Raw genomic sequence first — 27,225 nt, forward strand, 5'->3', positions numbered from 1 at the left:
TCTAACTAAGTACTTTAAAATGAACTATGAAACGTCTATAAATACACAGATTTAGATAGTTTTGTATTGGAAAAAATTCTTAATAGTTTCCTTATAGACTACCATGTATAGTGAATCAACATTTCGGTGATATTCTAAAATCAAATTTCTTGCACACATATCCATTTGTAACTACCCGAGTCTAATCCATTTGTAACTACCCAAGTCTAATCAAGTACATTGATCTTAATAATCGAGAGTACATAAATACACAAGTTTACCAATTTTTGTATTGGAAAAAATTATTCACCTTTTCTTCATAGACTTCCATGTATAGTGGATGAACATTTTCAGTGAAATTCCAAAATCAGACTTCTTGTACACATAGTATGCACCTTTAACCATCATATTCTAATAAAGTACAATTATGTTAATTATTCAACATCTGTGTACGCACAAGTATAGCAAGTTTTTCATTCGAAAATAAATTATTCACAATTTTATCATAGACACCCATGTATAATGGATGAACATTTTTGGTGAAATTCTAAAGTCAAATTTTTTGTCCACATACCAGTTGTAACAACCCTATTAAAATTAAGTACATTTATGTCAATTATCAATTATCTATAAATGCATAGATATAGTTTTGTATTGAAAAAGTATTACATAGTTTTCTCATAGACTACCATGTATAGTGAATCAACATTATCAACAGCTGATTATCAATTAAATCTAAATATCAAAATTTTGTACAAACAGCTTGCGCAAAAATATTGCAATCCACCTGTAATTTCTGTCCAATCCCTTTGAGGGGTAATTTCAAAATTATAGCAAGTCAGAAGGGGAAATTTGAACATTAACACCTTGTGAGTTTGTAAAGAGGGTCATTTGAAAGAATCTGAGAAACTTGTTTTCTTTGGATGCTATGGCCCCCCCCACCTCCAGAAGTGTTTGTGTGTGCAGCTTTACTCAAGCAAGGGGGGGGGGGGGGTCATGAAATTTTTGTTATCTTAAAAGGGGGGAGGTCATCAATTTTTTTGTGCGACGGGTAGGGGGGTTCACTTATTTTGACTGATGCGCAGGAAGAATTTGCTGGCCTACCCCCGGCCATAATAACTGAATGCTCCCTTATGAGATCTACAAATTTGGTCAACAGACTGTCACATGGTCAGATAGACAGACACATACTCACATACTGACTGACACACTGATGACAAAAACACCGGTACTAATTCAATAATGGCCAAGAAACGAAATATTGACATTGAATGAACTTTTATTAATAAAAGTATCATCTCATAAATAACATAAATTCACAACCCTTACATAATATTTGCATTAATTGCACATAAACGCCACATGACTATAACCACTGGGAGCTGTACAAGAATACATACTTATTTGAGTAGCTTTACATCCATTTAATTTTACAATACTACTAGAAAAAAACATGATTTTTTCCATGATTAAACATTGCAGTTTTCATTTTCTGTTGGAATTGACTGATTGATATCTTTCAGATGAGCAAAAACAGCATGAGCTGTTGATTTCATTAATCATTTATTTCTTTGTTTATTATTGAGTTTCTCAAATTAATAAATTTCAGTAAATGGTTTGTTTTCCGCTTAAAGATACCAGCATACAGAAAATGGTACGACAGTTACCGGTAGTATCTGGAGTTTTATTATTTTGGCAAGCTGCACATCTGCAAAAACGCATCGAAATCTTGACAAAATTGACTGCAACTCAACTGAAAAGAGAGATACACAACAAAAACAACGAAATGGACAAAGAACATACAAAAACTGATGTAAATATCAATACAAGAAGTGCTCCATGTTAATTAAAGTTCAGATGAAGCTGACGAGCCGGCAAACGGTTTTATTTGGTCACTAAGTCAACATAACAAGCTGTAAGGTTGACTTCTGTCTCAAATACCGTTGCACATTAGACATACAAATAAATAGATAAATATTACAAAACTTACATCAAGATCGCTTAACTTATAACTTATAAGCCACATCATTGCCTACTAAACCTTTCGGGACGGACCATTAGATCTTGGGAGGGGGGGGTGGTCAAAAACAGAAAAAAAAAATTTTCAGAGCAGAAAGTTAGGAAAAAAAAAATCTTCAAACTAGTTTGCAAAATAAAAAAAAAATAAATAAGAAGACAAAGGCGTAAAAAAAAAATCTGCAAAAGTCTTTAAATTTTGAATTTTTTTTAGATTTTACCGACAGAAAGCAACTTTCTGTATTTTTTAGTACATCCTCCTGGCACATTTTTAATTTTAATTTATACATTTAGAGTGACTGTATCCCTTATACTGGAAGTTGTGATTATCTTATCTTTTCAGGACTTTTGTATTCTGATCACTTGAAAATTACGAAATTATAGAACCTGTTTTCTACTTGTTTCCTGCGTACAAACCAAGCAGGTACACTAGGTAAAACATTGAAACTATGCTATGGTTGTCAAGACAGAAAGTTGTATTTGCCTTTTAAGATCAAGGTAAACAGATGCAGGCCACATCAGTTTCATTTTTTTCACAGCATTTTATTGCAATGATGAATGCAAGAATGGGTGAACAAGTAGAAACACGTCATATTGATAAAACAACATATCAAGTCATAATGTATTATTTTGCTTTTAAAAAGGCATTTTCAATTCTTTTTTCTCAAAAAACAGCCTCAAAAAACAACAGCAACACATGTTTTAACATTCAACAATACACTACGTAGAATGCCATCTATCCAACAAATCCCAACACAAAAACACACAAAAGGGGTTGAACTTTGAAAGTTTCTCGATAGCAAATACTGAATAAATCTGCATGAATAATCGTTTTTGTGTAGCAAATTTCAAAAAAATTGGACAAGCCCTTTCAGAGAATACAGATTTTTTGACCATGAATGGCATAAATTGCCCTAAAAAGACAAATATTGAAATTTCAACACATCTATACACATCCAATCAATTTGGACATGCTGCTACAGAGAAATAGATGTTTTGATCAAAAAAGGGCAACAATTGCTCTAAAAACACAAATATGCAAATTTAACTATATTTTTAGCTTATTTTAGCTTTTCAGCTTGTCAAAATCAATTGTAAATCATGAGATATGCATGATGTTTGGTGTCAATGTAGCCATTTCACCACGTGCACGCAGTAGAAAGGGAAGCCAGGAAACCAAAATAGTCAATTTTCAAAACTATAGGAAGCTACTGAGGAGCAAGAAGACCATGTTTCAGAGGAAGATGTGTAATCCGAAAAAAATGCTCCCATAGTGCCACCAAATAACACCATTTTTATCTCTATTTTTCAAAAGCTCCAACAGCAGGAGGGGGGACACCCCCCTCCTGACCTCCCCCCCCCCGCAAAAATACTCCCCAAGTGCCACCAAATAACACCATTTTAATCTCTATTTTTCAAAAGCTCCACATCAGGAGGGGGACACCCCCTCCTGACCTCCCCCCACACAAATACACCCCAAGTGCCACCAAATAACACCATTTTAATCTCTATTTTTCAAAAGCTCCAACAGCAGGAGGGGGGACACCCCCCTCCTGACCTCCCCCCCCCCCCGCAAATATACTCCCCAAGTGCCACCAAATAACACCATTTTAATCTCTATTTTTCAAAAGCTCCAACGGCAGGAGGGGACACCCCCTCCTGACCTCCCCCGCACAAATACACCCCAAGTGCCACCAAATAACACCATTTTAATCTCTATTTTTCAAAAGCTCCAACAGCAGCAGGGGGGAACACCCCTCCTGACCCCCCCCCCCCCCCGTGACCGCTTGCGTGGCCGCTTGTGGTGCTTGGCACCACATCTTTGCCCTCTTTATCTTCAGACAGCGACGAACTAAAAAAAAATTATAAATCTGAAAATTTACTCTGAAAAAAAAAATTTGCACAGCTAATCTCAATTGGAAAAAAAAAATTCAGAAATTTACAATAGTAAAAAAAAAATTTTCACAATTTCATTGTGACCACCCCCCCCTCCCAAGGTCTAATGGTCCATCCCTAAACCTTTCGAAACTGACAGCACATATCAAATTAAATACCAGGCAAGCTATGCTCATTTCAAGAAAAAATTTTTACAGCCATGGGATCTTGTACTACTATATGGTACAATAAAGTGCTTCACACAAGCTGGCTTGACCAAATATATAGTTATATACATACTTGTATATGTACATCTATTGCTAAAACACCATCTGTGATCTACTACACCAAATTTTCCCAGATAATAATTAAACTTAAGGTAGTATGCGCCTCAAAAGTGAGAGACTCAAACTTTTGCCTCAAACTTTCCTCAATGAAACTTTGAACCATTCTCTTACCAAATCAAGAATAAAAATCCAGCGTCATCGTGCAATGTTTGGTACTAGTGAAACAAATTACTGTACCTAACATTTACCGATATTTAAAATCAAAATGGCCGTCATCCCTATGGTAACTTGATTGGTGAGACAAAACATTTTGCAGATTTTTGAAACACTAAGATGGTGAAAACTGTTCTCATTCCAAGAGCTTTATAAAATTAGCCCTACGAAGTGGTAGATTAGAGAATAATTGTAAAAGTTTGAGAGTCTGACAATCTGTCCTCGAGGTGCATTCTACCTTAAAGCATGAGAGTTTTAGTTAGAAAAATAAATGTACAAGGTTTAAAGCTGACAAAATGTTATTTGGCACAGATAACACAGAATAGTCATATATGCATTTCTGGACATGACTTTGACATTTGCGGCTCAACTAGCAGCAATCTCTGTCGCTGTTCCTTTATACATATGGCAATTCTATAATTTGTGATTTCATTGCTCAAGCACAAACCCCCCAAGAACTAGCGATTGACATACAAAATGAAAATAGTGAAAAAAAACATCAAAAGTTACAGCTATTGGCTGTATGTGTTGAACATTCACAAGGAAAAATCTTTCTTTATTCCTCCTGCTAGAGCTCTGCATTTCCTTTCAAAAATATCCTATTGAAGTGTTAAATTTTAAATTCCTAAATCTAGCTTACAGTGGTTTGCTTTGAAGCATTGGCATTAGACGAACTAGACATATTGTCTAAATCGAGGTGTTGCCAACATTGAATCATTGATTTGGTAGCCACACTACATCTGGTAATTTCCCACCAAAATTTGGGAAGAATACTCAAACATTTCCTGCAGTCATCATTACAAACTTTACACTTCATTACAAAATAAATCTGCATAACAATTGAGATCAATGTCAAATAAAGATTTACAACTAAAATGATGGATAATATTACACAATTTATTCATGTGTTAGTGACTGTTGGAGTCAATGACGAACTCTTCCACCCTGTCTATTACTGTAGAACATACCTGTTCTTATGGTTTCTCTATGGTAAGCTGGACCATACCATTGGAAAACGTGGGTGATGGAATGTAGCACAGGGGAGGTAATGATTATGGTAACTGTTCAGAGCACTGACTCATAAGACTTAAATTGATTATATGATTATAACTTTGCTGCATTAATTTTTGTTTCTTCAAAAACAACTACTCCACGAAACTTTGTTCATATTTATACTCTGCAATATCAAATGAGACTCACTTTTCACATTCAAAGTAGAAAATAACAGACCTTCCAGTATACAAAAGGCACCAAACTTGAAAAACTTCATTCAAAAGAAACATAATATCCGCCTATGAAGGACATAGAGCTGTCTTGTCTTTGCTATTGTCCTTGTTCATAAAGTTCTCATGGTCAAACGCTGGTAGCTCGCGATGACTTGCAAATGTCAGCCATTATACACATGCCTTTAAGGCATCAGTATCTGTGAATTTTGATGATTTTTGTAGTAGTTTTGTTTTTAATGTCGACTACAGTTTCTTGTCTTACCAAGTATGTTGAGAGACAGTATTCGGCTTGTCAACTCAGCCTGTACGTGTGTAGACTGCATTGTTATTGTTGACATGTGAATTCTGGTCCGGACTAGAATTCAGATGTAAACATTTTCGTGTATAGATGCAGTATTGACAACTAAATACGTGGTGTTGTAACATGCTTTATGGAGTAGAACAAGATTTTGCAAGTGACATACAAAACAAAACTTGTGAAAAAAATCATCAAAAAATGTAGCTACTGTCTCTTTAACGCTTTGAGCGCCAAAGTCAATTTCTGCCACCTATATAAAATATACCCCAGAAATTCTTTTTAGAGTTTTGCCAAAATTTTGATAAAAATCTCTAGCCGATGTAATGTGATATCCATTTGGTCAAAAATTATCAGAAAAATCACAGAAAAATTCATAAAAATTGGTAAAATGTTGTACTGAAATTTTGGCAGAAAAAAATTACGGCACTCAAAGGGTCAACGTGGAGCTGTCTGCAGTAACGTAATACTTAGACTCGAGGGCTATCAATTGGGAAGTTGGAAGAGCATGGACTTACCACTGGAGAGAAGAGGAAGCCAGAAGGGGGTAAGACTAACTCTCAAAGGGAATAAGGTGGTGGTTTTTCTCCTGCATAGGGCAGCGGTGGCGCTGTCGGCTGTTGGGGCACGGCACCGTGCATCCCGTGCGGCTGGGCATGCATATACGGGTTGGGCTGGTACTCGGGCGGAGGGGTCATCACCGTGGGCACGCCGGAGAAGGCGATGTTCTGTGGATGCCCAGTGTTGTATATGACGATAGGAGTCGTGGCTGCTACCGGTATTTGCGGGTTTTGAGTTGTGATGACAGTGGTGGTTGTGGTGGCGGGCCTTAGATTGCTTCCGACAATCTGTAAGATCAATGATTAAATAAAAACAAAGCTAGATTAGCAAAAAAATACAAGGTCATAATACTGTATTCCTCGAAAAAGTTGACAAAGGAAACACAAAACGATGATCAGTGTGCTAAACAATGGAGAAAAAACTGATTTCTGTAATCTTTCTGTCATTTTTGCCAATTTCTTGAAATTTCCTTCATTCACATCAATAACTTTCAGGGGCTCATAGCTATAATCTTTGGTAACTTTTTTCACTATTTTTTGTTTATGATGTCAACCACAGTTTCTTGTTCTACTCCCCAAAGTGTGTCATGAAACACGTACTGTTTTGCTTGTCAATACAGTGTCTACACGTGCAACATGCACCGTTATTGTTTACAGTTGAATTCTAGTCCTGACCAGAGTTCACTTGTCAACAATAACAATGCAATGTACACATGTACAGGCTGAGTTGACAAGCTGAGTGCTGTGTATCTCAACATGCTTTGCGGAATAGAACACGAAACTGTAGTGGACACTCAAAACAAAACTAGTGAACATCTTCTAAAGTTACAGCTATTGGCCCTCTAAGGCTGTGACATGATAAAATTGGCTTCAAGTGCATGCTGATAAGGGCGACATTTTTATTTTTGTGTTTCTCATCTCCCGACCGACCGTAAATTTTAGCTCCGACATGAAAATAAAAAAAACTTTTTATTTGCACCGCCTCTGAGGCGATAATCCTAGCAACAGCACCACCATCATCAAATTGTGAGATTGCAGCGACTCAGACTGAAAGGACAGAGAGCACAGAACACTGAAAGATAAGAAACTGAAGTGACTGAATGGACAGAACATTGAACTGAAACAAATACAGGTTGTTTTTTTTGGAACTTGTTTTTTTTTATTGCGCCCGCCCGCCCTGCCCGAGTATTCCTCTGGAGATGAGAAACAAAATAAATAAAAGGGTCACCTTAATGAAACAAGAACAACAATACATTAGTACAGGACGATTCATATTGTATTAGTACTGCATTTAGAAGAGAGATTGTGCCTTTTACAACTGCAAAGTGACTGTGTGCATTTTGAGAGGTTTTGTTTCAGGTCAAGGTTAGTACTATCTTGAAGGATAGGAGTGGGGGTGGGAGGCTTGTGTTCATGTAGTTCAGCAACTCTGATGAAAATCACTTTGGGAGTTACAGGTCAAACCTGTGTCTTTGTTCCCAAGGTTGCCACAGGCTGTATCAATAACTTGAACAGGTTTGGGGAGTTGAACATAAAGCTGTATTTTACAAACAGTACAAACTATTGGAAAATACATGCAGATTTGCGGCTAACAACTTCAAAAGAATGATGTTAGTATTGTTACTATAAGCAAGGTGGATGTTATTCTTGTGAAAAATTTCAACATTTTAGTGTATGCTGAGATGAGCCAGCCATACTTCTTTTAGCTATGGCACTACTAAGAGCCTAAAAGATAGCAATAAAATGAGAATTAGGGATTATTGAGGTGCCATGCTGCTAGAAAATATGTTCACAGTGCTGGAGAGAGTCGATTTGAAAGATCTGTTCAACCTAGGGCTAAATACAATGTGTAGAACTGGTTAAGGTAGAATGTGCCACAGGACAGATATTCAGACTCAAAATTTTACAATTCTCTTCTAATTTACCACTTGTGGGGGCCCCATTTTACAGCTTGTGAAGTAAGAAAACTTTCCAAAATCGTATCTTTTCAAAAATCAAGAGTTTTATGTTTTCCCATAGAGTTAACACAGGGATGGCGGCCATTTTAAATTTCAAATATTGGTGAATGTCAGATAATTTGCCTTGACGTATCAAACTTTGCACGGTAACCCCTGATTTTTCTTCTTGATTTGGTAAGAGTATGGTTGAATGTTCCATCCAGGAAAGTTTGAGCAAAAGTTTATGTCCCACACTTTTGAGGCGCATGCTACCTTAAATGCATTCATATTTCATTCAGTGAGTCTATCAAACATACTGTGTACATTTATGAGGTCAATAACTGTCGGTATCAATATCTACCAGCAGTAGTTAATACATATACATGCTCAACGCTTTTGAAACAATCACTTCTTTGCACTTTTTTGATGATGAAAAAGATGAAAAATTGTTTCTGGCAAGTATGAATCATGTGAAAGCTGTGAACTTCAACCACATACACCCTACTCCCGACAGGCAGTATCACTTCTTGGTCTGCTCTGTCAGGAAAACGCGGTGTTGACCCAAATTTATAGCAGGTTTCCTCAGTAAATATCATATTTACAGTACCTCTAGGTGTTCAGGTCCTTCAAATGTTCAACTTTTTGTTAAAATGCAACAAATGGAACATATTATGCCTCACTGGTTTTAATCAACTTGACCTGACCGTGACGCATGAACTAGGCAGGATGCGGGTCAACTACCACAGCATGACGGAATCGTGATTGTCTAGATCTGACAATGTAAAAGTGGTCCCATATGATGTCACAACCCTATACAGTTTCCATAGTGATACAATTTACTTTGAAATATAGCATTTCCCTTAATGAATTTGACACTGCCATGATTCGATGTACAGGATGGGCAAAGTTGCAACTTATCATTTTTTGCCGGATATATCATAGCTTGCCCACAGTTGGTTCTGATGAAGAGGAGGAGGGGAGACAGATGCTGACCACAATAATGTACAAAGTGAGTAGACTATGTGAATGTCAAGTTCAAAGACACACTTGTCAAGCAGCAATTCACAAACGATTGATTCTGTGGTGTGACTTGTATGAACTTACTCGTTGTGTATTAGCATAGGCAGACAGATGTGTCTGCAATAGAAACAAATCACTGATAAAGCAACGAACTTTGAAACAGATGAGCAGATCAAATGCTTGTGTCTTATAAGCCGGAGCAGTTTTGCATGCCTGAAAACAAAGCTGTAAGTTTGCAGACACCAAAATTTGATGACATAAATAATGTGAAGAGTCCAATGTTCAGTATTCATGAGCAACAAGATAACATATTAGGCCATTTACAGAAAATTCTTAGTTTGCTGTCCTTGGATTTTTGAAAACCTACCAGCCAGCCAGGCAAAAAAACAAACACAGACAAAAAACACAAGTGTATTAAAATAAACTGATCTTTTTATTTGGTTTCTTTTGGAAAAATATTTCTATTTGTAATAGTGTTAAAATTGTGTTTGTTTTCTTAATTTTCTCTGAAAACCTACCAGCACACGGACAGCAAACAAAGAATTTCATTTAAATCATCTTATGTATCTAACAGTGGATTTTTATGCATTAACCCAGCCAGAATTCCAAATCGAAAAACATAACTTGCTACAAAATTTTTGTGACACCCCCCTTCTTTTGGGCAAGTCTGAAAACTAAGTGCGATATAGGTGCATGTTACATTTTCTGGACGGTAATCTGATTTCAATTGGAAGAATTTTAAATTTAGAAGAGTATATAGATTATCTCTGATATGCTAATAGGCTAATTTTTATTCACCAACATGTAGCATATAGTCAGTGCAGTATAACACCAGTTCAGTTAGACACATAAGAAAAGTCCCAGTACAAAAGCTTTTCCTAACTCTGAAAAATCCACAAATTTTTTGCACGTCTTAAAACTGGCTGAGGGGGCGGATGGATGCATAAACAACCCATCAACTGGCCTCTCTTGCCTGAAATTATTATTTATGGTGGTGGACAAAATCATCCCAGATTGGAGCAGTAAAACTCTCTTAAACACCTGCCACTTGAAAAAGTTTATTCAAAGGATGTGCATATGCTAAAATGTCATTCCACCATTAAAATGTTCGCAAAATGATATTGCATAAAATTCAGTAAAAAAATCCCAGCACACTGTCTCTTTTTTCAATGCACTCGGAGTTAAAAATCTTCCTGTGAGCACTGATCTCTGATTTGTTTTTTTTTACGACATCCACATTTCAATAATCTGCACAGGAAACTCTTCACTCACCATCGACTTGAATGCACTGACTAGCGCCGCACAGACCACGCCCACAAAGAAGGCGATCACGTTGAACGCTACTGACGCCCAGAGTAGATTTTTATAGGTGAATTCTACCTGTCCACACGAATCTACGCCCTGGTATCTGTACGGCTGGGCAGAGAAACTATGGAAATACAGAAAAAATATTTGACTATCAATAATATCATACAGACTTACAAATTTTGGATTATGATAGAGCTATGAATATAAGCAGCTTTACCAGGCCCTAAGGTCAATGCCTGTTAAGATGAATTTTATAGATTTACCCCCTCCCCCATTTGAATTCTTTCATTCCATTTCCTTTGCAATGACTTATTGAAAATAAAGGGGAGGGTTCTGAAGTCAGGTGCTGAAAGGGTCGAGGGTCCACACTGACCTCCTTTCATCACTATGGTATGGCCCACAGCCAGTATTATACAGTGGTAGGTGTGGACCTGTTTACTGGCAAATGGGGATGAAAAGGTTAAACACGAATTGATACAAGCAACATGGATTTAGATAATCAAAATGTCACCATCAATTTTTCATGTGCCTACCAATAGATCAGTTAGATTCCGTATTTTCATGTTTGCTCAAGGCATCAAAAATATGTTGATTTGAGAGCAAGAGCATTAAATAAACATAGGGCCAAAGTCCCTGAAGCTACTATAGACATGGATACAAAATTAAGTATTTCCTAACTGTATGAAATCATCTCACTAAGGTCATCCTAGGGACCTGTAAACCAATATTAAAGTTGTCTGACCAGCGGTTTTGAAAAAACAAGCGACTCAAAAGTTGACAGAGCTCTGGTGTGTTATGTAGAGAATAACCTTTTGTGACACATGTATTGATGAAGAAGGTGGATATCTTTGATAGCTCATTTCATTTTCATCCTATTAACCAAGCACATTTTAACTTTCAAATTAACATTGTAAGTAAGTTCTGTTGAATAAGTTGAGACTGTATGTACTCAGAGAAAGCACACTGAAGAGACAAATGTTTGAAACTTAAGAAGTTCAAGGTCATCAAAAGCATCATGTAACACTTTTATTGCACTGTTTACACAGATTGCATAATCGCTATAAATAGCACATGAGGAATCTTACAGCCCAGCTTTACCATAAAAACCCTATCACTTTGACCACTCTTTTAATTGACCACTCTAGTTTTTTCCTCAAAAAGTAATTTTATTTTATCTTTACCAAGTCAACCATAAATGGAAATTAGAACTTTCTCTATCTCTATTTATTTGACCACCCTATCATGACAAACTATTTTGAGCAATTTCTTTTAGATAACATACAGGGCACAATAAATGACGGTTCAGAATATGTCAAAGTTGGGATTCAGGAAAGTTGCCTTTACATGTTTTAATCCTCCAAGATGGTAAGCATTTCACCATGAACTGTCAAAAAAGTTGAACTTTCTGATAATTCTACACTAAAATTATTTTGGCTTTGATGATTTCCTAATTAATTCAATTATTTAAAATCATATTATTTATTTTTTCTGGGTGAATTGATAGGGTTTATACAGTACAAGAATTACATACAATGTAAGTCAAATTTTGATCAAAAATGACCAAAAAAAATTCCTGAAAATACAGATTTGCATATTTCATTACAATTTGAACAAATTTAAGTTGGGTTGTCCCTGGGGACCTGTATACCAAATAACAAGCTGTCTGACCAGCGGTTATGAAGAAGAAGATTTTTTACCAAAAACGCCTTTTTTGGCATCAATTTGCCTATTTTCAACAATATCAAAAAATTAAAAAAAATAGTTTCTCAAAATCATATTTTTCATCTACACAACAAATATCAAATCAGTAAGTGCTGCGGTTCTCAAGATATTTGAGTGGACGGACGCCTCACAAACGGACATACATACATACATACATACATACATACATACATACAGACTGACGACGGACGCCGGACGGATACCCATCCCAATAGCTTCTATAGACTATAGTCTATAGTAGCTAAAAATCTTTGTTTGCCGTCCATATGCTGATAGGTTTTCAATGAAAATGAGGAAAACAAACACAATGTTAACACTATTGCAAATAAAATTATTATTTTTCTAAAAGAAATCAAATTAAAACTGAGCTTATAACAATACACTTGTGTTTTTGTCTGTGTATGTTTTTTCCCAGGCTGGCTGGTAGGTTTTTCAAAAATCCAACGACGGCAAACAAAGAATTTTCTTTAAGTGGCCCAACATGAAAGTGGGAACACATACATACTTGGTGCATACATATACACATACATACATATATACAAACATACATACATGTACATACATGTAATATATATATATATCTACATACATACAGATACATATAGATACATACAAATACGTACAGATAAATACATACACACATACATACATACATACATACACACACATACATACATGCATACATACATATGCTGACTTACACACAGATCATAGACACTATCTATGCTATAGCCAGTACCTATACACAATAGAGCAAATGGGAGTTAAAAAATTATGACTGTATGACACTGCTCATACAATTTGGTTTGGCACTTACCTAAAGTAAAGCGGTTCACATTGTCTTTCTGAATATAAATAGCAACAATAACAGGTCTTTTCTGACAGGGACAGCGAACACGCATTTTTGTCAAAAAGATCAAAGAACCCATTTCCACCTCCAGATGAACAAACCGTGATAAGGCTTTGACTGGTATATCGGCATTGAGCGAAGTCTGTCTTCTGAAATTGTGGAAAGACAACGGCATATGTGTATACCATTCTATAATGGAACATTTTGGTCCTACTCATCATATGTTTGCAGCTTCCATTACGACAATCTATCTGGGCTTGTTCAGTGGTCTGTGAAATAGCTTTTCAATAATTGTAAAGGAAACAAATTTTTGTTCTACGATAAATGCTGACCAAGACTTCTCAACAAGGGGATTTTGATGAGGGGGCCGCACTTGTTATTCAAGCAGTTTATTCAAATGTTAATACATGTAACAACACATAAGAATTAATTTTCATAACAAAAAAGTATGCAAAGTATGCATTGTTATGTAAATTGACATTCCCCATTGGTTTTTAAGCTGTGACAAATACTGCTGAACACTAGTATTTAAATGAGATGTTTTAATTCACTGTTGCCAAAACAAATACAACGGACTGACTTCGAGTTTTTCAATCAACTGGTCATCATAATTCCTTGTAGTCATACTCACGCTGACCAATCCAGCGCCAACGCCGTCGACAACTGCACCAATGAATGCCATGGCAATTCCGAGGGATGTAAATACAATTCCGGCAACCATCCAGGATTTACCGGCATGTTTTAAATATAACCCAGCTAACGATATGGCAGCTCCGGTCACCAACTGTAATTAATAGAGAATTGACACAATACATAAATCTAGTGCCAAAATCCTGTTACAAAAATTTGAAATGAGAAATTCAATATAAGAGTAAATGTGATGGGCAAAATGCATGTAAAAAGGTCACTATTTGCATATTTATTGCCATGGTGATGGAAATTATAGCTCATAGAAAGGACTGAGGGTGTCTATGTCATGGTGGTGTCGTAGCTATCATTGGATATGTTGATTTTTTTTTAATGAAACACAAAACTTGTGACAAAGTCATCTACAGCTACAGTACAGCTACTGGCCCTTTAAGGACATTCTTGAGAGTGGCAAACACAAGAAGGTAAAATTCAACTTGTTACTCTTGGCTAGAATCTATTCATATTGGAGAGGTGTCCCGAAGGATTTCACAATAAAATAATTTTCACTGTTCATTCCGAATACATGAATCAGCTCCTATAGAAATAGAAATTTCAAAGAGTAAATCGCCTTAAGCGCATGCAAAATCTACATTTTTTATTTATTTTTCAGTTGTATGGCATCCACAAGGTTTTTCAGTCATGTCATATATGTTTAACGCACACAAGTCTCAGTTTTTATGCTGAATTGTACTTTTCATTTACTGATGTCATCAACATAGCATGACAGATTTTGTGACCTTCCATGTACACTTACAGCAATGCACGCAGGTGGCCGTATTCTCCTCACAGGGTTTCAGCATATCAGCATCCATATCCTATGATTTTTGCGGCAGCGCCGATATTTTATCACTGCACCCGATACGTTATCCGATAGCCTATCAATTTACATGTTCCTTCAGTTTTAATAAACCTGCCTTTGATTACCTTGACTGTGATCTTCATTCGCAATTTAAATGAAGTTCAAAAACCAATGCTTTCTGAGGGCACTGCTCTTTAGTGTATGCTTGTCTAAATGTGAATGCATTTTATCTGTACCCTGCAGTATTTTGACTGGACTTGTATTAAATGATTTCTCATGAAAAGGTAAGTGTATAATGTTTTTCTGAAAGTTTAGACTGTTTTCATTATTTTTCCCTAGAATGAAACTGACCTGATTACAATGTCATTTTTTATTTGCATTTATTGATATGATAATTTATGCAAATCAGCCGATATGCAATGAGGATTTTCTGGGCAGAACGCTGAATAGTGATTCTGGTATCAGTAGGAACAACACAGCTGTATTTTGACAGACTGATGAAAGTCATCAAATCAAATTCTGGACTAATATCCATTCGTGCAGGGGCAAAATGAGTAGGAACTGATAAGACCAATGTCATAATGCTGTGGATATTTTATCTTGATGACTCGATGATCAAGTTATTGGGAAACCTATTATTTTTATGTACCTAATTCTAGCTCTAAATGTCACATTTGTCCATAAAGAGAATGTTTTCTCCAGGTTTGTCAACACTCAAGTTGATACACAAAACAACATTTCCTGACTTATCCATCATTGGTTGTACCCAGTGTGCGCGCATCACCTACCGCAATGGCCGGCCAAAACGCTCCGATGTGAATATTATCTACGATCAGATAAGCTGCGATCCCAATGGAGAACAATATCAACGCTATGATGATTTGGCACACACATGATGCCATTGCACTGTGCTGTTTTTGTTCATAGTCTGTAAATAAAAGAATAGAACAAAATAAAGAGTTTTCAAGTACAAAATTTTGACAATGAAAAGCACACTTTCCACTGAGAACCTCGGAAAACTGTCAGTGTCAGAAGCATAGAAGACCATAGTAAGAAATGTAAAAGTTTCAATATGCAATGCTTGAATCCCAGTCTCAAGAGGGCAAAGGGTTAACCTTTGAGAGCAAAAGTCAATTTTTGTCGCCTTTATTAAATACACCCCAGTCAATTTTTTTTTCAGATTTTTGCCAAAATTTTGATAAAAAACTGTAACCAATGAAATGTGATGTCCATTTGGTCCAAAATTATCAAAGCAATATGGGAAAAATCCATAACAATTGGTAAAGATGTTGCATCAAAATTTTGGCGGGAAAAAATTACAGTACTTGAAGGGTTAAGCCTGGATATCGGTCAGACAATCCCATATGCACAAATGTTGATAGAAATGTGTTTTATTGCCAGGTGTGTGTTTATCCACATGTGCTTGTTAGTACCTAAACCAATGTAGAGCCAGTTTTCCAATGGACATGTTGACTGCATTTCTAACTGTATGTGGACAGTGTACATCTTTGTCATTTAATGCTGCCTCAATAATAAAACAGATGTTATTCAACACTGCATCAATAATGAAACAGACTTACCTCTGCATTGCCCCTGTGCAACATTGGTTTGCACTGCCGTCTGTCGCGGCATCGTGAAATATATGTGCGTGCCCTTCAAAAAAGGTTACAACTGGAAAAGAATCATGCAAAAAAAATATTTTCAGATTCTGTCTGAATTATATATTTAAATCATCACCTTTGCCATTTCCTTATTGCTGAACTCTCTCACATAGATCGAGGCCAACTCACTAAAAGTGCAGATTCATTATGTAATACACCGTTCCTCAACGATCACATTCAATTTGATTTTTAACTAAATAGTGCTGATCGTGTTTTCAGTTTGTTACTATATATAGCTGCATGCGCGCGACTTCGGACTCTACTGCTTGAAATCTAGACAAATTTTACTGTCGCATGTGGCAGGCTGTTGTTGTAGCTTGTAGTCTACGCTGTGAATCATTGTGACCTTTAGTATCCTTTGTAACACTAGCAAGCTTTATTTTCATCATTATTGTGGAAAATGGGGACAAATATTTATTTATGCATATTAATAAAAGAATAATGATGTCATTTGCGATCAGCGCTATTAAAAACCTGCTGACTGCAATGAAAATCTGAAAATGCAACAATCGTCTATTGTTTGGTCTACTACTAAATGTATCTTGTAACATGTCTGTATACTATAATACCGCTACATATGATAGCTAATATTACAGGCAGTCACACCCTACAATTCCCATATTGACACTGCTTTGTTTACACATGAAATTCAATATTGGCTATGGTTTGCTTCATTTTAACCTGTATTATACTTGCAACACGGGGAAATGACAGCTTCTGTAGGAACAAGTTCACAGCTCCATGTCTGCTGGTGTGTGGAAAGCTACGTGCAGCAACTGTTGCGAGATTATGATTCATAACACGGCGTAGGGGTTATTGACCCTTTGAGCATCATAGGTCAATTTTTGTCTCCTTTAGAAAATATACTCCAGCCAATTTTTTCAGATTTTTGTCAAACTTTTTGATAACAAACTGTAGCCAATGAAATGTGATGTCCATTTGGTCCAAAATTATCAAAAAATTACAGAAAGATTCATAAAAATTGGTAAAAATGTTGCACTAAAATTTTCATATTTTTTAACATCAAACCTATAGTACAAGAACAGCAAATGACAGGAAGAGCAATTTCCATATTTTTTAACGTCAAACATAGTACACATTAAAATGTGTATGAAAATTGTTATAAAGGGAGATCTTTTCTTAAGAAGATATACCATTATCATGACAGTAGTGATATATGTAAGCGTTGATGAGATTTGAGAAAGATGCAGTCTTAAGGGAATGCTACAAAAAAGGTATGTGATAAAACTTCTGAGTAATACATGTAATCAACGTTTGTACTGCTTAAATGTGACCTGTATTATTTTTCAAAGGTTACTTCAAATACTACATGTAATAAGCTATTGATTGAAAACCTGCCTGCGAAAACACTGGAGGTGAATTTGTACTGTTTGATTTATGCGTACTGTTATACACCTCGGCTGTTATGCGCTTCAAATGGTGAATTTGTACCCTAGCCACACTTGTACAACATACAGGTTGACATCCGAGGGATTTTTAGACTCGCTGAAAAATGTTGGTTGAGGCAAATACAGACAAATTTCATCTGCTATTGCCTAGGTGACTAGCCCTGGAGTAAATACCCCACACTGAGTAAATTATGTCGACTATCATAGTCTCTGTGTACCTGTACAAGCACAATGGAAAATCCACTGGAAATACATGTATAGACCACGACAGTATTTGACATGGTTGGCCAGAAATCCATACTGACACTCACCCACTAGCTCACTCCAAAACATTTTTTCAAACAAGGTTTAGAAGATCTGGTGCTGAAATGTTGCTGAAGTTTTTGATAATTCAAGAAAAACACATTCTGCAGTTCAAATTTTAACTAAACATAGAAACAAAGTTATTTAATTTCAGTTATTATACAGAAAGCTTTGCTGTGGTTTTCAATTAAAAATTTACACTCAAAATTGTTGTTGCTATGCAAACAATTTCATGGCAATATCTATTTTCATTTTTCAAAATTTCAATTCTGACAATTAGCAATCCTGTATCAATTTCACCAGTAATATAATTTTCCTCTCTAGACTAGAGTGTCCTAATAATTGATAAATTGGTGGCACCAGCGTACCATTAGAAATATTACCAAATTGATTGAAGTGGATGGGCAGCCCAGTATGCAATTTCATATGATCAATAAAAAACTGACAGGGAGCCAAAATGCATATATTTACTTTATACACGTGACTGAAACAGGCTTGCCAGAGATGCGGCAAATTGCCTTCATAGTTGAGTGAGTATGATTCCCAGGGGGGAAAGAGTGTTTTGTAATTTGCCTGTATCTTATTCTCAATATCCTGATAGCTTTTGAATTTTATTCTGATCCTTTTCAATCAAACTCAGCCAATTAAAGTAAGACTGAAAACCACTTTCACTGCGTAATTAATTTTTATACGTGCATTCCTGTGCGTAGTTTTCTATGGATATATGGCCTTATAAATATTGATTTACATGCATTAGCTGTATCTTTGCAATTATTAGAGTATTCGGGACAATTTTTTCAGTGAGTATTGCAACATGACAGAGCATCATAAAAATGAACAAAAAGTCACGTGACTCATCTGGAAGGTCACGTGATAATGGCGGCCATATTGGATTTTACAAAAAAAATTCAAAAAATGTTGTATTTTTTGTTATTTCAATATATAAATGTATTTTTTGTCAGCGTAACACTTAAAAAATTACTACTTACATTATATTAACTCAAATTAAGCAGGGGGAACACATACTCTAAAACATATTCAACATAAATGAGGTAAATATGCATATTTATTACAAGTTCATCTTCGAACAACAGGTATCATCTGACATTCAAAAGAGAGATATATTATATATATGCTTATATACTTGTAACTAGTCCGATGTGTAATTGTCACTGATAGATTGATGTCGTACAACATCCACAGGATACCCCATCAATATTTGTGACGTCGGTCACCGACCCTTTGTAGCACTTTTCTCTCAGCATGCTCAGCTGGCCTACCTTTCTGTCTTGCTTGCAATCTCTGTCTTTGCTCAACTGGTTCGGGAACATATTCAAGTTCGGTATTAGAGTTGTCATTTGAAATTTGACTTCCGCTATCTCCGTCGAGTTCAGTTTCACGATCAGTGACAATTCCACTATCAATGTCTAGAAAAAACATGCTCAAGGGCTTAGTCAGTGTTAAACCTCTACCATGTGTTTCTCAATAGTTTTAAGCGGAGCCATAGTTGGTTTTCACCTTCTGTCCAAGAGCAATTTGATTCTGTCATAACAAGCTGAGAATGACACAGGGAGGGGTAAAAACATCGACTTAAACAACCGGTTGCTGTTATGCATCGATTCAATTTGTCATCGTTTACTGCAGCAGATTTCACCTCACCTTGCTGATATGGCATCTGGTGAACACATACTGTGCGCATGGAACCCTCAATGCATTACAGGAAGTCTCTTTGAGGAGATGCTATCTCAGTAGACTACTTAGAGCTTGTACATTTGAAATAGGCTCCCCAAACAGAATGGATGCATTTTTTTCTCATATTGAAAGCCAAGTTTGACTGTTTTTGAAGGCTGTGTAAAATCCGTTGTTTTATTCACATTTGTTCATTATTCCTAATTCATTTTTTGTTCAACGTGATGTTACTTTCAGTAAAATTAAGCTGTAATGTGCATATGGCAGACACATACTTTCTCACAAGGGGTGTCTAGTTTGAATCGCTTGTGCACTGCTGTACACCCAGTCACTTTATAAACACCGCATAATTTTTATGTGATTTTTTTCTGCTGGTTACATTTGATAAACCACATCATGAGTTACATGTATAAAGTATGTCTATACGAGACACCGTACTATCGTCAATGTCAAATGAAATTTGCTGTAAGGATCATTCTCCCATTTGCACAGACACAATCCAAATATGTTTAGCTATGAATGTATTCCACCGGTAACCCTGACAACCTCTTCCACTGAATAAGTAGCCGACCTTCAGAAAACACAAGGACTATTTTTCTTGAGGTAGTCATCAATACTTGTCTAAAAGTGTCTTTTTGAACTGAAAATGACTCTTTAATTATGGATGTAGCAATTTAAAGACAATTTATTTTTACTGCAAATTCTCCAATGAATCGAAAATTGCATTTAAATTACATGCAGAGAGTTCACCTTGTAAATTATTTAGTTTTAGTGAAAATACACCACTCAATTGAAAGTCACTCTTTAACTGGGGGATTTCACCTTAGAAACCATTTTATCATCTGTGAAATACCATAATGAAGTGAAAGTTGCTCTTAAACAAGGGATGTAAACAATTTAGTTTCAGTGAAAATACACCATGAAATGGAAAATTAACCTTTCAAGATGTCCAGGTTTTGTTATTGGTGACCAGCGTTCCAGCTATGGCTTATTTGCAGGCAAGTTGCGCAGTGCCTCTGACTGCTCTCACAGTGAAATTTCATGCTTTGCACAATGACAGTTTCATTCATTTCGATGTGTAGTAGTTTTGTTAATGATAAACATCAAAACTCTGCGCAAAAGGTGAGATATCAGCGCTGATTTTACTTCCGCGTTTTGAGTTTTAGCGCTCGTTGACGGAACAGTTGCTACAAACACACACATACAGGCTCAGGGTACGTTGTGACTACATGATCAAATTTACGTAACTCGATAAATTAGCATACATAGGCCCCAAAATGGCTGTCCCTGTTGAGGCCATGCCCTTCAGGCCCCTAAGATGCTCACCCACTCAAAGTCTTAGAGGGAACATTGTTGGTGACAATAGTCCAGTGATTTGAAAATTGTGCCTAAACAAGGCATGTCACCTTGTAAAACATTTTGTTTTCATTGAAAGACATCACTGCACTGCACTACAAATCACTCTTTCACTAGGGATGTCATCTTGTAAAACACTTTTGATATGGTGACAATACTCTGCTGAACTGAAAGCTGCTCTCACACTGGCGATGTCATTTTGTTCAAAAAAAGTGACATTGCCCTCAAAACTGGGAGTGTTACATTGTAAATAAGTTTTTGTTTTAAAGGGCCAGTGGCTGTAACTTTTGATAATTTTTTCCCCTCTATTTTTTTCAATTGCAAGTTCTTGTTATAGTCCCCAGGGGGGAAGCATGTTGAAACACAGCATGTAAACAATGCACTATTTAGATTTGAATTCCAGTCAGACCAGCATTCAGTTGTCAACAATAACAAAGCAGTTTGCACTTGTACGGCTGAGTCGACAAGATGAATACTGTGTATCTGAACATAAACAGGGAGAAGAAAAAGAAACTGTGGTTGACCAGTCCGGGTTATGTCCATAGAGAGGATAGTACGATTGACCAATCAGCGAACCTGCCGCCGCCAACGTCATGAATACGTAACCATGCAAACCTTGGCTCGTACATTGCAACGAGTTTGGAACTTTTCGGCTTGATTTCGCCCTTTATTTTTAGCACTGGGTAGTTTTTAGTTGTAGACGTTACGCACAATGTTCAGTGCGGCCGAGATGGTGACCGACACAAGTGGTTAGTACATTGAAAATTACTTATTTGGATGAATTTCCTGGCCGGGTACGGCTCCTAGAAATCAGCATTTGACCCTTGTAAATCTACAGTAAGTTATTGTCGCCAAATATCGCCTATTTTTGGTCAAATTTCAATTTAACCTTGCCATCTGCAGTATGCAGAATTTTTCAAGCTTTACAAAGATGGGTCAACTGTTTTAGTCGGTCATCGGAGCACGATGGAGCACGATTTTTTCGATCACCATGCGTTTCCCGGTACGATTGACCCTTCGCTCAGAAAAACGCGCGCCGGATCAATCGCCGAGAAGTTAACCAAAAGCTGGAAAAGAGAACGAAAAAGTCCAATAACTCTTTGTCGAATATGGTCAAGGGTAAAGAAACTCAGAAAACTATTCCTGAAGAAATCTTACAATTTTTAACACGGTAGAACGTCGCCAATCGACTGGAGCTAAGATACTTCCGGGTAGCCAACAGTCTCACTCGATCGGTGGATCTGTCAGGTCATATCGCGATCTGAACAAAGTGAACCAACGTAACCTTTGACCCTTGTTACATATACAGTACGTGATTGGTTCTTGCCTTAATTTCATTACATATACGGTACGCCATTGGCTCTTCCCTACTATCCTCTATATGGACATAACCCGGACTGTTGACATGAAAACAAAGATAGTGAAAAAAATCATCAATTTTTCAGCTATATAGTATTGGCCCTTTCAGGAGAAACTACCTAATAATTTTTCTCAGTGCCAAAAACGGTTGTAAGTATGTATGCACAGCATACATTGAATATGAGCTGTGTATTAACTGTTCAGGAGCTATGGTATGGTCACATTGCAGGGCTCGAAATTAACTTTTTCCCTGGTAGTCCCATTGGGCTACCATTTTCTGAAGTTGGTAGCCCAGTGAGAAGGTCTGGTAGCCCATGCAAGAATGAAGAGTTTTCTTTAAAGGATATTTTTATTTATATCTTACAATGAAAGATTTATTTTTCATGATTCTATTGAATTTTCTAGTCATTTGACATCAATATCTGCAGATCATAGCCTTTATAGCATGTGAAGTGGACAACGGTGACGCCTCAAAGTTTGACGACCTACTCACACATACGCAGAGCTTATATACAAATTTTGATGTTTGCCATGACAACAACTTTTCACTCAGCACGTGTAAACGTAAAAATAGATTGGCTATGAATTTCAGGACGACAACTTGGTACAGTTATGTTAATCTTACTTTCATGGCAGTTTGGCTATATTTCTCCACCATAGTACACTATCATGGGATGATCTCGTACACTTCGGAAAGTATAATTTGTTGATGGTCCGACAGTTTTCTTTTTCCTTTGCAGTATTATGATTAAATAACTATGAAAATGAATTTTCATTAGCTATCATTTCCCGAGTCTGTCATCCAAGTACATCAGTTCAGATAATGATATTTTATTGAAAGTTTATCGCAACAAATTCGACTGCACTATCGCCTTTCAATTTGCATAACAAAGTCATAGTCTGGTCTTTCTGTGTACAGCTGGGTTGACTGTATGATCGTCAGTCATCTCACATCGATCAATATCATGCCGCCCACTAAGTAATTTCATGTTCTAGGCTTTGGTAGTCCGTGCGGGCTACCATTTCATGGACTTTGGTAGCCCCAGGCAAAAGTTGGTAGTCTGTGGACGCGGGACTACCGCTAATTTCGAGCCCTGCATTGTATATATTTACATGGGGCTATCAGTTACAGATCTGTATTTTTCAAGTGGAATCGTCCTGACATTTCAATAAGCTGTGCTATATTTATACACAAATATATGTACATCAATAACTCTATTACAGACCTGACAGTGACTTATCACTGGTATTACATCAGCACATACCATCCAGCTCCAGCACTGCTCACAGTACACAGAGCTATGAAACATGAATTCAACCTTTGTAGAACCCTTGTGTGGCTGTGGGACTTTTCAATCACAGTACCTAAATTAAATTTACAACCTTTCACTTTCCCTTCTGATATAAATCTCGCAATTTTTTACCATAATTTATTCTACAAATGATGACGTTTCTGAAAGGCCGAATGAGAAGCATTGAAATTTAATTCACCGACTTTGAAAATCAAGCAAACTGGTGGCAGGCATACTGGGTTGTACATGTAGATATTTGAATTTTTTACGATCGTGCAATACAGATGGCAAATTGCACCTGACAATAATACCAGCACCTTGACTTTTAGTCTTTGCTATCATTCTCCACTATTGATTTAACCCAGTGCCTCTTTCCACGTCTACTGAACGTTCATTTTATCCAGAAAGGTGCGTTGTAATCGTGCAACAAAATTTATCACCCTTTTACTGTAATTGGAATTTCAAAAATCATTACGGTATCCACTATACAAGCAGCGCTGGAACACAATATTGAGAGTGAAATGCTTCAAAATAGAAACTATATCAATTACACGTAGTTCGGAACTGTTGTATGTCTGAGGTATGCATTTGTGGATCAGTTACAAATATAACTAGAAGTACAATATTTTTCAAATTGTACTCCATCCAACAGGAAAACATGTGAGGTTTCCATATATTTATCAGTCAGTATCTCCACTTTCTTGGTGGGATTCATTATCCTAACAATAGAAATATGACATCAGCTTTTTCTCAGCAAGGGGCAATTTTTATAATGAGCAAAATGAAGTACGTGAAACCTATTGCTTTCTTTCTGGATATTCTTGAAATAATTGTACTTTGTTTGCATTGTGAATCGCTCAGCAAAATAATGAGATTTGTGGGGCTGTGGCATATCGAAGAATGGTGACTAAATTGCTAAAATACAGATTTCAATATTCTAGCCTATTATGAGAATTTATGATCAATGACCAGAATGAAACATGGATCCTAACAGAATCCAAAGACCTTTCATTTTTCTTGGTGGAGCGCATAAAGCGTTCAGTTTTAAAATTTGTGATCAATTATCAACAGATTGAAACTCAACCAAATCAGAATCCTATGACGTTTGTTTTGGTGAGAATTCTCCCTAAAGTGCTATGGTGAGGTCGCTGTGTTCTGTTGACCTGGCAAACGAGGTCAACTAGTCTCAAAGATACAGTTACAAACAACGCCGATTGCCTTTCGTCTCTGGTTACAACTGTTGGCACTCTGTAGATTACTTGTATATAAAGGTTGTACGTGCCTCAAAATTGACAGATTACACTTTTGCCCAAGCCTCTGCTATGGAAACTTCAAATCATCCCCTTTTGAAATCAAGAATGAAAATTTGGGTCTACATGCAAATTTTTGGTACTAAGTAAACAAATCCCCTTAAATTTGCCAATACTTGAAATTCCAAATAGTTGATATCATTATGTTAAATTCCATGGGAAAATGAAAATTTTTGATTTACATAAAAATAAGACAGCGAAAACTTTATACTCCAAGAGCTTCACAATGAGCTAATGCAAGCGATAGATTAGGAAAGCACTGTGAAATATTTGAGTCCAGATATCTGCCCCAAGGAGCATTGTCCGGTGATGGTGTCTGACTCGATGTCTGTGGTCTGTTTCATATTAGTTGGCTATGGTACTGTATCAACAAACGGGAACAGGAACTTGAGACAAAATGATGATATCACTTTTCTGTTACGTGCATTTCAGCATTAATAACAAGACAAGGGAATATGATATGGAATAAATTCTGTAAAAATGTTATGGGGACTTGCTGGTGAAATGAAGCAGATATTTGTTATCATTTATTATTATTATTATTATTATTATTTATTATTATTATTATAATACCCTTATTTATCATCATTATAATTGCTTGTTTTCACCAGACTTTTGTTTGGCTGCTTCTATCACCAAACAAAGCAACAAAAAAGGGCCAGTAATTCTAACTTTTAATGACTTTTTTCATCATTTTTTTTGTGTATCAATCACAAGTTCAATGTTCAACTCCCCAAATCATGTTGGAGCATCTACTATTCAGCTTGTCAACCACGGTCACTCCAGAAAATTTTTGTGGCGTGACCATGGTTCAACACAGGACCAGAATTCACTTCTCAACAATAATGAATGATGTAAATTACACATTCATTGGCCTTAGTTGACGATCTGAATTCTGTGTATCTCATTACGTTTCGGGGAGCACAGCAAGAAACCCTACTTGATTTAGTCCCCTTCAGAAACAAACAATTGGTTCTCTTTCACAGTCCTCTGAACAGAATGAGCAATCATACGTAGATATGTAGATTGTGGAGGGGAAACATTTTTCCTCATTTACTGTCTATGCCACAATTGCTGGTTTCAGTGGAGGTTTCAAAGGAGAAGCAGGCATTTAAAACGATGGATAATAGCTAAATAAAGGTATAGTTTCATTATTGCACCTGCGATGCATCACAAATTGATGAGGCAGAGAGATCCATGCGTAACTTGATTTGTTGTAGTCGGTTTTTATGACTTACATTAACGCGGGCACCAGGATGGCTGCCTGGCGCCATTTTCTGAATGGGTTTCCTGATTTGATGGTGAATATAACTGCAACAGTCGTATGATACACAACCACAGCCCCTCCTCCACCCTCCACCAGTGGAGAGACTGTGGCACAACAAACACATTCATGATGTGAGTCATGAATGGGAAAAACAAACAACGTGTTTACCCAGGCGCCTTGCAGCTGCTGTGCGCACAGCTATGGTATGGTCAGAGCTCTCAACAGCACTCAGCAGTATAGATTATGTTGTTTTTTCCCTTTCGTCACATAAGAAGCTCACAACGCTCTACGGCTGTGCTTACAAGAATGTGGGCAGATAAATGAATCGCGTCACAAAAGCTTCATTCATCAATTTCATGGCAATTTGTAGCAAAACGTACGCTGGCACTGTGGCAATTTAACCTGCAACTACCACAAAATTACAGTTGAATAGAAGAAAGAACACCTTTTGCCTATATTGAGCTTTGCGAAGATGTACTTTGAACTGGTGTGATATTGAGATAGTCCTATGTCACTACATACCACTCCAGGGTTTCTCATATGTACACACAATATATGGGTGAATGAATGACGTGACGACTTCACTACAGCCCAGTTGAGCCGATTTCGATGAGCACTTTGTGGATAAGTTTTGTGTGATTCCATTAAAACCACCCTAATCGATTACTTAATTACTCACCTTCTAAAAACTACATTAAAATCGCCAGCGGTCTTTCAAACCGCGTCAGAGTTCGAACTGGTCCATGTTCTGTCATAGATCTGTGCTGTTAGGTCATATGCGAATATGGCCGACTTCCGCATT

At 36.7% G+C, this 27,225-nt stretch overlaps 1 protein-coding gene across 2 annotated transcripts; it reads right to left on the reverse strand.

Moving 5' to 3' along the window:
* Positions 1-1,240: 1,240 nt before the first annotated feature.
* Positions 1,241-27,225, reverse strand: LOC139118994 (transmembrane protein 255B-like). Of its 2 annotated transcripts, XM_070682602.1 has the most exons (9): positions 27,103-27,221; positions 16,358-16,448; positions 15,566-15,705; positions 13,920-14,072; positions 13,256-13,437; positions 10,681-10,837; positions 9,493-9,525; positions 4,015-6,739; positions 1,241-2,020 (listed from the first exon to the last, which is right to left on the reverse strand). In XM_070682602.1, the coding sequence occupies exons 2-8, from the start codon at positions 16,407-16,409 to the stop codon at positions 6,452-6,454; spliced, it is 1,005 nt and encodes a 334-aa protein (XP_070538703.1). In that variant the 5' UTR covers positions 16,410-16,448; positions 27,103-27,221; the 3' UTR covers positions 1,241-2,020; positions 4,015-6,451. The 2 variants fall into 2 exon arrangements, with proteins under 2 accessions (XP_070538703.1, XP_070538705.1); XM_070682604.1 differs by lacking the exon at positions 9,493-9,525 and having other exon boundaries at positions 27,103-27,225.

The sequence above is a fragment of the Ptychodera flava genome, chromosome 19 (genome assembly GCF_041260155.1).
Source record: "Ptychodera flava strain L36383 chromosome 19, AS_Pfla_20210202, whole genome shotgun sequence".
NCBI lineage: Eukaryota > Metazoa > Hemichordata > Enteropneusta > Ptychoderidae > Ptychodera > Ptychodera flava.

Excerpts from the sequence above, each read along its gene's own strand:
- LOC139118994 (XM_070682602.1), bottom strand. The coding sequence starts at position 16,409 with ATGCCGCGACAGACGGCAGTGCAAACCAATGTTGCACAGGGGCAATGC. Across the intron at positions 9,526-10,680 it reads TCAGTGCATTCAAGTCGATG|ACACATCTGTCTGCCTATGC; the intron begins GTGAGTGAAGAG and ends TTTCTATTGCAG. Across the intron at positions 6,740-9,492 it reads CCTATGCTAATACACAACGA|ATTGTCGGAAGCAATCTAAG; the intron begins GTAAGTTCATAC and ends TTGATCTTACAG.